The following is a 12,176-nucleotide window of genomic DNA, read 5'->3' as shown; positions in this document are numbered from 1 at the left end:
TCACAGACAGGTGTTAATTGCCAGTGGGTAGTTAAATGTGGAGCCCACCACAGTTTTCACCCACATACAGAACAGGGAGCTGTGAAAAGCTCCATGATGTTGATTCATTTGCTTGCATATTCTGTAGCTCCATTTTTTAGAATATCATACTTTGACATTTGTAATTTGTGGGCTCATTTGTTGGCTCTATTGATAAAATAGACCAAATGTTTTTTTTTTAAAACAGACTGGTTTTTAACCAGCTTGTCAATCAATGTGCACCAATGGAAAATAGGTGTTTTGCCTTGTTTTAGATAAAAATAACCCTTGAAATGCCTTTTAAAAAGTATGTTACAGTTTCTCTGAATTGCTAAAACACTATTTTCTGAACCACGTTCTAAATAGCCTAAACCAATTTGTTGAATAAATCACTCTTTCTGTAAAACATTAAACAAGTTTAAGGGGTTAAGACACCATTTGCAAATTTTTTGCAAAACTCTATACACATTCTCACTCACTAAAACACATTTCGCTCTGTGCAACTACAACACAGTTGCCATCGTTTACACACAGCGACTCAAAATTGTTCACACTTATTTCTAATGATGTGACCAAACCAACAGTACATAATACAAGTCAGTTCAGAGTGCCTAAATTGACTCAAATGTTGCACTGAATGTTTATACAAACAATGGATGGAAACGATATAGGAGGGAGATGATAAAGAGTATGTGTAAGAGGTGGTGAACCAGGAGGAAGAGGCTGAGGACGAGCAAGGTGTGAAGAATGTTGTCAAGGCTGGATCTGGCTCTCCAGAGGCTTTTTCCCTTTGCCCAGCAAAAGACAACATTTCCATTGCTTGTGATGCTTGGACCCAACATGAAGAATGAATCTTTCGTTGACCTTGGTTTTGCACTTGCAAAACTCTTTTGAGGGTGCTTTCACACCTGCCTCATTTAGTTCGGTTGAATCGCACTAGAGTTCGTTGTCCCCCTTGGTGCGGTTCGTTTGGGCAGGTGTGAATGCAGCAGTGGCACTCGGGTGCACATCAAAAGGGGACCAAACAAGAGTGCGGAGACCCCCTCGAAGAGGTGGTATCGGTACGCTTTCAAACAAACTCTGGAGCGGTTCGTTTGTGGTGAGAACGTGATCAGACCTCGTACAGACCCAACTGCCAAAGAACTGCGCATTTTTGGACTAAACCGGCTGCCGTACTCAGCTGCGCTGTGCATTATGGGACGAGGATTAATGTTTGTTGACAGTTTGCACTTTTAGCATGGCAGCTCGCGGACAAACTTGGAGTTGTGAGGAGGTGCAAAGCCTCATAGAAATTTGGTCTGATGACCATATATATATATGTCCCAACTTTCAAAAACTCATAAGAACAGAGTAATAACTTGCTAGAGACAGATCCGTTCAAGATAGTTCATTTACTCAGGGAACATCAATAGCCAGCAGTACACTTGATAACAGCCCAGGTGGATTACATCTGCACCAAACAGGTTCTTCTTTGCTACTTTTAAGCCAAAGTCGAACGGCATTAGATTTGATTGCCCCCTACAGGTCAATTTACAAAAGCTTGCTCTAAAACAAACTGCGAAATCTTCACTTTGTTTAGCAAACAGCTCACCATAGTAAAAAGTGACATGTTGTCTGCTGGATTTTCCTCCTCTTTGTTTACTTCCAGGAGTTCTGTCTGAATTTTTCTGCACGTAATTCTGACCAATTGAAGTGCAGTTATGGAAATACGTTTCAAGACACATCTGGCCAACGAGTGATGTGGATGTTGTCATGTGACTGCATTTTGGTTTGTTTCATCAACTGATTCGGACCAGAGCAATCAGTGTGGTCTGAAAAGGAACCAAAATGCCTGAAAAACTCATCAAAGTATCATTTTTCGCCCTTGGTCCGGACTAAATGAACCGAACTATGGATGTGAAAGCATCCTGAGTGTTCTGTAACATGCTTTTTTACTAAAGGGGTCCTATAATGCCCTTTTCACAAGATGTAAAATAAGTCTCTGATGTCCCCAGAGTTATGTGAAGTTTTAGCTCAAAATACCCCACAGATATTTTTTTGTGTTAAAATGATCAATTTTAAAATTGTCACTTTTTAAGAGTGAGCAAAAACGCTCTTTTTTTGTGTGTCCTTTTAAAAGCAAATGAGCTGCTGCTTCTGGCACAGAGGGCGGAGCTTCAACCGCTCATGTGTTAGCTTAGCATCTTTCGATTACCTCATACAGACACACACTGAAACATTTTTTTTTTAGCCTTTTATGTTTAAACCAGAGTCGGACAAAAATGGAGAGACTCAAGAAGAAGTGACAACGTAGAATGCAACAGGACATTTCTGAATGGTTAGTTGATGAATTTATGTAGCTGATGTGGAGTTAACTATCTTCTAGTCATTGATTAGCATATTCTGTCATGATAATCAAGGGCAGGGTTTATGTAAGTTTAGGGTTAGTGATGTCACTAACCCGTGAAGAAGCTCATTGTAGTCCCTACCGGCCGTTTGTTGTATAGTCCTTAAAAAGCGATTACTGTAAAAGAAAATATCTCCCTTTGCTTTGAACTTCGTAACTTTGCAGATGTTGTTTATGCTCAAACAGAAACACACTAACTAAAGGTAAAAAAATTGGCTTTTGGCTTTTGCAGTTGGGTCACTGTATTTTATACAGACATTCAATAGGCCTACTATACAATACAATATATTCAGTACAATACTATTTGTACTACAGTACAATTTGCAGTGCATATAGTATCCAATTTGTTCACCTTTCTACTGTAAGTTGTGATTACTATACTTTTTTACATAAAATAATTTTTTTCTGTAACTTCATGCTTTGGATTCTGTGTTCTCTATTTTTTGATGTAGTGTATAATGAATTATCTGTAGTGTTTATAATATTGACTCGCTGTGTGTATGATCTGTAAGCATTATTTGATTTTCAGCACAGATAAAATGCTTTTGAGGCAATTGTTTGATTTTGCCAGAAGAGTCAGATGTTCTCTGTATGTAGTTTGAAGATTTGGGTTTGAAAAAGTGGGTGATGCTTTCGACAAATGTGTTTTAGCAGTAATGAAAGCTTTATATATAATAGTGAGATTTACTGTCTTTTTTAATTAAAAAAAGTAATTTACTGGAGGTATATTGATGTGCAAAATGATGTGCCAAGCAGAATCATCCCTTCCTGCAGATTTGTCTATCTATTGTTTCATCATGTTCAAGAGTGTCTTTGATGTTTGCACACAGCGTACACAGAATGAATGGTTAATAGCCACGCTCACGTATTGTGTTGCTGCTGTGCTTTTGTTTTGGCCTTTTTTGGCCTCATGACAGATCATAGAACACACAGAAATCATTAACTGAAAGGCGACTATGATGATCATTTACATCTTTAGCTCTGTTTTCACTGTCTGTGGGCGTTTAATGAATTTTCCTGTTTGAGTGTCTATCTCTCTGTAGGAGGGAAAGAGACAGGTGAGGTCATCAAAATATCTGTTACTGTGTGCAGAGGTCATTTTAGCCACATTATTGCTTATTGTGACCAACCAATAGGATTTTGAGACCACTTGATTTCGGCCTTTTATCGATGAAATGCTTGGAAAATATTATGTAACTTATTTTTTTTATTATTTTTTATTATATATCCATTTTTATCTGAGACAGAAGGTTCTAGTGAAGTTTGAGCGCAGCAAGAGAATTAATTCACTGAACTGGCACTGAGTAATTGAGTGAAAGATTTGAAGAAGTCCTTCCCTGGGGAGAGAGATTAGAGATGGAATCATTTGGAAGTGCATTTCTCAAACCTAAGTCATCAGAAGGATGAAATGCATTTGATAGTTTGCATTTGTAAATTTTGCATAAAGTTTGCATAAATTTTGCATAAATTTTGCATAAATTTTGCATAAATTTTGCATAAATTTTGCATAAATTTTGAAATACAATTTCAAAAAATTGCATTGTAAATTTACCAAAATATAAAATCAAATCAAATCAAAATAAAATCAAATCAAAATATTCATGAAGTTACATGGGCGACACACTTATACAGTACCTTGATCATTTACACAATGGCCTTAAAGTAAACAGAAAGTCTGGTGCTAAATAACTTTTTTGCTCAGTTAAGGATTGAGAGATCATTCTCTTGTTTTTTGTTTTTATTTTTTCAAATGTCGATATTATCATACTGATTTCTGTAATTTTTGCAAACATTTTAGAACGTTTTAGAGTGAGGCAAACCACAAAACATTGCAGAATCCATCAAATCCTTTATTAATACTGATACTTGCGTTTTTGGTGTTGTTGTTTCATTTCCTGGAGGAATTTGTCATTAGTTGGCATTTGCTAGTTAAAATATTACAATATTAAAACTAGTTAAAGTGTTACAATAATAGTTAATATTTCACATTTTATCATACAGACAAGACACTATACTTTATGTTTCATTTAAGTTTGGGGTTGCTAAGATTCTTTATTCTCTGCATTTATTAAGTACAGTGAAACAGTAATATTGTGAAATAGTATTACACCTAATATTATTATTATTATTTGAAATAACTTATTTCTATTTTAATATATTAGTATTTGTAATAATGCAATTTATTCCAGTGATGGCAAAGCTGAATTTTAAGCATCATTACTCCGGTCTTCAGTGTCACATAATTCTAAATTATTTCAGAAATCATTCTAATATTTCTTATTATTAATGTTGAAAACAGTCATGCTGCTCAATATTTTTGTGGAAACCATGATTCATTGATGAACAGAAATTTGAAAAGCACAGCATTGATTTGAAATAGCATTTAATCAATAAAACAAAACTTTATATTTGGCTTTACTGTTACTTTCAATCAATTTAATAAAAGTATTAATTTCTTTTCTTTTTTTAAATCTTGCTGACCCCAAGGATTAGAATGGCCGTGTACATTATTAATATATTGAGGCATTATTAATTGGAACACTAAAATGTAATGCATAACAGTACAGTTCCTGTCCAGTTGGTACAGTTCCTCGAAACTCTCATGTGAGGATGAACAGAAATGGACAGTTTTCCCCTTGACAAACACAGCGTACTCGCTGGAATGCTAATAGCAAACTAGGGTTAAATGCTTTCCCTTGGGACGCAGTGGTGATAGGGCATCTCAGTGACTTCACAGTCCACATAACACCCCTGCAAAATTTGAACCTGCAACCTTTAGGTTACAAGTCCAGACTGTTAACCACGGCTGATGTACTGTGATTTTTAAATAATACTCAATCACTGGTAATCTTCATTACCAGTGCTCATACTCTTATAATTAGAGTATCAAGCCATCTCTGCAAATGTATCAAATTCGCACCTCATAAAATGCGTGAAGACTTGGAACATTCCTCACACAAAAGTAGGTGACCTGATTTTTATGTAAATTGGGGGAGTTTACCCCTGACGCTTTGTGAAAGAGGGGCACCGTGGCCTGTTTTTCATTAGTTTTTCTAAGCATGAAAAAGTAAAATCTATTTATGTTTCTTACTAAATATATACAGGAAGCAAAGCACAGAACATGGACCCTTTTATAGAATATAGATGATTATTTTGGTGTCTTTGCAGTAAATCTGACATTACATTACATTACTAACTGCTTGAAAGGGTAATTTCATGAGAAATCTACGTTTCCATGATCTCTCAAAATAGTGCTCAATATTCTTTTGAGAAACAATCTCACACTTTCCTCCGCTGGCCCACTCATCATTTTCTGGTAATAAGGAAGAAGTAGGATAGATATTAGTTCTAAACACCAGGAGAAATAATGTTGAGAATAAAATGTGAGAAAGTCAGTCAAACCTTGTGCTGTTCTTAACTGTGAGTAACACCTATGACTCATTTCCCCCTGAAGATTTGAACAAAGTAATTTCAGCATGATTTTGTCAGGCTGAGCATCACATTTTAGTGTGGATTGTTTTGTGCACCACTCAACATGTTTCTGACATCCATTGCTGTCACAGAGTTACATTATAGCTGTAAAATTTCAAGCTATTTTACATTAAAAACACAATTAATTAATTATTTTATATAAATATTTTATTGAATCAATGTTTAATCACAAAGCTGATTTAATATTATATATAATATAATAAATAATATAATATATTTTTCTTATATAATATAAACACAACATAAATAAATGCATTTTATATATGTATTATTTTATTAGTATAATATAATATAAAACAATGCAATACAATACAATATAATATAGTGGAAAAAAGTGATGTCCGGCCAAGTAAAATTTACATCTTCACCCTTTATTCAAATATTATTCAAATTCCGTTACAGATTTTCCAAACATTTTGGGTAGATTGTGCTTGGAGTCAGTTGTTTTATTTGTGATAACTCAATAAAACATGCAATGAAACAAATTGTACAGACATCATTTTTGGTTGAGCTGTCATACAAATAAATTATTAACACATGCAAAAACGAGAAATCCAACAAAATATTAATAACTGATTGTGTTGTAGTCAATTTTTCACATTATTGTTATGTTTAGTTTCATTGTCTTCTGTTTCATTTCTAGCCATGGTTTTGTGTTGTCACTGTGTTTGTTTCAGTTAATTATTAGTTTACCTTCCATGTTTTCATATGCTGCCTCTTTGTTTCCTGTGTTCCTATCACTCATTAGTTGTCATGGTTACAGATTGGTTCTTGCTTGTTATCTCTTGTTACAGTTTGTTCTGTTCCTTTTTCAGTGTTCTCTTATGTGTGTAAGCTGTTGTGTTGTGACCTGGATTTTCTCTTGTTTGGATAACTCTTCCTTTTTTTGTTGTGTTAAATAAAGTATATTTAAGTGGCAAGCTATCTGTTCACTCGCTTCCTTCATCTTCCTCCTCAACTCCAAGTGACAGCTGTAGTTTGCCAAATAATTTAGTCAGTTACATACCTTAACCAAGTTAATTTTGTTCTTCCCTCATATCTAAAATGTTTGAAAATTATCCAATTTTCCTCACATTTTGATGGTTTAATTGAACTCGTAGGTCAGTAAAACAAATATCCCCTCTGGACATCACTTTTGGCCAATACTGTAATCTAGTCTAATACAGAACTATATAAATATACAGAAGCTTAAAAATCATTCAATTTCTCAATCTTCAGGGAACTATGGTGAGAGTGGAATGGAGGCCTTCAAAGACATGGCAGCAAAGGAGGGCATCTGTATCGCCCACTCTGACAAGATCTACAGCAATGCTGGAGAACAGAGTTTTGACCGTCTTCTTGATAAGCTCAGAAGCCACCTGCCCAAAGCTCGTGTGGTGGCGTGCTTCTGCGAGGGCATGACCGTGCGTGGCATCCTCATGGCCATGAGACGCCGCCGCCTAGTTGGAGAGTTCCTGTTGGTTGGCAGGTGAGTAACCAATCACGTGTACTCCATACACATGGATTTATATTCTTGACAGACGCTTTCTTATCAAAGAAACAGCCAGAAAACACTCCTGAAATTGTGTCTGTGGCAAGCACTCTGGGCATTTTTGGAAAACAAATCTATTTTTTTTCTCAAAGTGTAGGTGGTGTATTAGAAAAGCTTACTCACTTGAGAAAGATTGTAGGAGAGACAAGGGCTAGTTGCAACATGTTTTACTCTAGAGAGTGTCTCAGAGTAGATATGTTTTTGAGTAGATTTGTGTTTGGATGTTACATTCTGTTTAGACACATATTATATTTGAGTTGTGATGACTACGCAATCTTATTAAACATTTCCACTGTTACTGCTTGTTGCGGCATGTTATGAAATGGGGTAAGTTTTCAAAATAGAATCCATTTACATTTGGGCTTTTGATATATCAAATACACTACCATTTTGAGGTCTGTACATTTTCTCATTCTCACAAATGCTGCATTTATTTGGTTAAAAATACAGTAAAAAATAATATTGTGAAATAATATTACAATTCAAAGTAACTGTTTTCTATTTAAATGTTTTAAAATGTAATGTATTTCTGTGATGACAAAGCTGAATTTTCAGCATCGTTACTCCAGTCTTCAGTGATCCCTCAGAAATCATTCTAATATGCTGATTTGATGCTCAAGAAACATTTATTTTTATTATCAATGTTGAAAACAGTTGTGCAGCTTAATCTTGTTGTGGAAACATGACAATTGTAAATGATAAAAGATTTCTTTGATGAATAGAATTTGATGAACAGCATTTATTTGAAATATAAATCTTTGGTGATATTTTAAATGACTTTGCTGTACTTTTTGATCAATTAATGCATACTTTCTGAATAAAAATAATAATTTATTTTAAAAAAACAGACAAACTTTTGAACTGAAGGGTCAAATGCAAAACTAAAAGACAGACTATTTAATGGTTTCTACTGAGCCACTTAAAGGACATATAGTGATAAAATATGAGAAATGGGGAAAAAACATATTTCAATGGTTTTGCATTCTCTCAAAAAAGTTTTGTGTTCCCGGGAAACTTAGCGTTCGCTCACAAAACCTTTGCGTCCCATCGCAAAGATGTTTGCGATCCCTCGAGAAACTTCACGTTCGCTCGCAAAGAACACAAAAGAGTTTGGGAGCGAACACAAAGTTTCTCGAGGGACCACAAACATTTTGTGAGGTAACGCAAAGTTTCTCAAGAGAACTTAAACTTTTAATTGAGGGAACGCAAAGTTTCTCAAGAGAAAGTAAACATTTTCTGAGTGGACGCACAGTATCTTGAGACATTTTGTGAGGGAACGCAAAGTTTCTCGAGAGAACGCAAACATTTTACGCAAAGTTGCTCAAGAGAACACAAAAATTTTGTGAGGGAACGCAAAGATTCTCGGGGGAACACAGAACAAAGCAGTGACATAATTTGTCCTCCCATCTTATATTTATTTTCCACCACCTTGTCCCTTTAAGGGCTCCGTAGGTTTCTCCACAAAAATGAATGAATACAACTATTTTAAAGCACAAAATGATTCAATGAACAACAAAAATGTGTAAAACAAATTACTAATATAAAAGTAAAATAAAGATAAACCGAAAAAAACTGTTGTTATAATTAATCAATTTTATAAAAGTATGCATATGTGCGAACTTACTCAGACAACACATTGAGAAACCTAAACATACATTTCTGTATTTGGATGTTTGATTCAAAACCATATTGTAGTTACTGAGAAAAAGGGCATGTGAAAACCAATACCCAACACCTTTCATCTGTATCTTCTTTACTGCCTGTTATCTTGTGTTCATTTAGTGCTTTTTCCACAGATATTTTCGGTTCAGAAAGGGCCACACCATCCGGCAGTTCTGTTGGTATCTCAAAGAGACTGTGTTTACCTTTTAAATGTCCACCCACGCCTGTTGATCATCATCTGCATCTCTTTGCAAGGCTCATCTTTCTGTGTGTTATCACCACAAATGTTGCCATCACCATCATCATCACCATTATAGTGAACAATCATCTGAAGCAAGGTATGTGATTTATGATTGTTTTAGTGATAGGCACTTGATTAATGATAACTCCTCTTGAGTGAGCCTATTGATTCTGTAATCAAGACTTGAGAGGTGCAGTGACACCGAACTAATTCTGTAACACTGTATCTGTTTCAACAGGTACAGACTGTCTCTTAAACACTCTCACATTTCAAATTTTACCTCACAAATGCATCAGAGACGCTTCAGCTATTTGTGAAAGATTGCTAATTTACCATTCAATGACTTATAAAAAGATAATTGTATATGACAGATCCTGTGAAAAGAGTATTTTAAGAGTTTGACTTGGCTTCGACATCTTGAAAAATGTGCATGTGCTATTCATAGTGTCAAATGAAGTAAGAAATGAGTCTTCCCATTTTTAATCTCCTGGAGTGTGACATCTAAATTATCTATTTTTAGCTTCACCCCCAATTCAGTTCTCGCCGTTCCATTAATAAATCGCTTATGGATATTAAGGACTGAAATAATGTATTATGTCTTTGAGATATTAAACTAAGAATAATCCCTCCAATTCCTGCTTCTGTTCAGGAGCTCCTCAGTTTGGTATTGAGACATTCGCTTACTCTTAAAAGTGAATTGTCATTTTTTTCAAAGTTAGAATTCCTTCTCCTATCCCAGTTTCATATGCAGAGATGACTATAGGTAAGTTCAGTTGAGTATCAACAATATCTGGCTCAACCAATGGTGTATTTTGGGGTGGGACTACCTGTTCATCCAAACAATGGTAGACATACTGGAGCTGTTGGGAGCATTTGGGAAAACATAATTTTTTGCAGTTCTGGTTAGTGCACGCTTTTAGTGCACCTTTAAGGATGAGCTTATATTAAATGGACTGGATAAGAATACCTTCTGCTTAATGTAAATGATTGGTGAAAATATGTATAATTACTGATATACCATACCTTCAACTGGCAACCTAAAAATGGTAACAGTAACAGTAATTAAAAATTAGTTGGTTTTATTAAATATTGTAAAACATATGCCAAGTAAACATGTGGATGGTCCACTGTGGTGGTGACCTCAAAAGGGAGCAGCTGATATTTTTAATTACACTGAATCAAAGTGAATTACCAGTGTTATTTTAGTTATATTTATTGTAGTATTTATTAATATTTTATAAATATTAATAATTAGAATGAGCTCTTTTTTTCAGAGCATTCACTTTCATCATGTTTTGTTTGGTTTTTAATGTTTCTATTTAGCTTTCATTTATTTTTATTTCTGTTTAAGTTTTAGTAATTTTAGTATTTCAACTTAAACTTATGTATTTCAGTTGGTTGCCAAGGCAACATTTCTAATTTTGACTTTCTTAATTTTGTTTTTGTTTTTGATCTATTTTATTTCAGCTTTATTTCTGTGACCAAAAACAGCTCTTTAAGGAAACAATTGCAAGTTAAATTCTCTAAAAATCACCAATGTTTGAAAAGAAGAGTTTTAAGCATGTGCTTTGAATCTTTTTCTTTTCTTCTCTAAAGAAATAATTTTGTACAATTTAGATTTTTTATTTAATCCGGATTTAATATCCAATAATTTACTTTGGCTTTTTTTCAATACCCATAGTTTTTCAAATCATTAACAAACTCCATTGTTTTGAGATCAGCTCCTTTAATAACTTTGTAATAAGATAATATCAACCTGCATGCACCTGGAAAATATTTGTTTTGGTGAAGTTTAACAGGATTTGTTCTGTGGTAAGGGCCTATATTTCAGAATATTTAAAGAGGATCTATTTCAGAAAATGGTGTCATGGTCTTTATTCTGGGCCTCGGGGCATTCCAGACAGCCTGGATGGGCTGAGAGAAGATGCCATGTTTATGGGGGTGCCAGTGATTGTGTGTGTGTCCATATGTAATGCGTGGGTGAGGTGTGTTTGTGTGTGCATGAGTGGATGACCGAGTTTATGTGTGTGTGTTTGTTTGATGAGGTGTCAGACACCAGCTCCAGGGAAGGCAGCCGAGTGTTGAGTTTTTTCTTTCTTTGGTTCAATCAGAATATGGCCACTGTCTCTGTTCCAGTAACTTGATCTCTATGTGACTGCAAAAGTGATAAAGTGTCTCAAGACATTTTACAAAATCTCCACGTACTTTCTTTGGTTTCTTGGCAGCTTTCTGATTTAATTCATTCACGTAATGCCCTGCATATGCATGTCTGCTTCATTGGCTTTCATTCATTTACCCGACTCAGTGGTGTCAATTCATCAAAAGCCAAAGTATGGCAAACTTATGACATCATCAAATGTCCCTCATATTTTCTTTCTTTCCTAACTCTATAAATGCTGCTGCAGCAGCCACCCTCAAATATCACAACAAGCACATATACACATATTGAAGGCATTTGACAGAATTAAATTGATATTCATGCAAAGATATAGCCAAAACATAGTGAAAAACGACCAAAATGCTGTTGACAACAGCATCAAACTTGAAGGGATAGTTCACCCAAAAATTTTAATTCTATCATTAATTACTCACCCTCATGTTGTTTCAAACGCGTAACACAAATGAAGATCTCTTTTTCATGGAATCTGAGAGCTTTCTGTCCCTCCTTTGGAAGAAACACAATTGCTATATATGATGAACAGGTTTAATTTAGGCTTTTATTCACATATAAACATTCATCAACTCACACCTCAGTTGTGATAAATGGAAGCTCAAGCAGGTTCGCTTGACGTGCGAGAACCAATATTCATTCTTGTGTGTTACGCAGCACATTTGAGCTTCAGCAA

General features: G+C 34.9%; 1 protein-coding gene across 1 annotated transcript in view; it reads left to right on the top strand.

Moving 5' to 3' along the window:
• The window catches only part of grm5a (glutamate receptor, metabotropic 5a), a 31,732-nt gene that overhangs the window by 3,436 nt on the left and 16,120 nt on the right, over positions 1 to 12,176 (top strand). Inside the window, exon 3 of the mRNA XM_077242686.1 lies at positions 7,115 to 7,364. Within this exon, the coding sequence (XP_077098801.1) occupies positions 7,115 to 7,364 (250 nt within the window). The remainder of the gene's footprint in view (positions 1 to 7,114; positions 7,365 to 12,176) is intronic.

The sequence above is a fragment of the Siphateles boraxobius genome, unplaced genomic scaffold (assembly GCF_051911475.1).
Source record: "Siphateles boraxobius isolate OS27281-9 unplaced genomic scaffold, OSU_SipBor_1 25, whole genome shotgun sequence".
NCBI lineage: Eukaryota > Metazoa > Chordata > Actinopteri > Cypriniformes > Leuciscidae > Siphateles > Siphateles boraxobius.
Note: the sequence above shows the minus strand (reverse complement) of the source record. Positions and strands in the feature narration are given on the sequence as shown.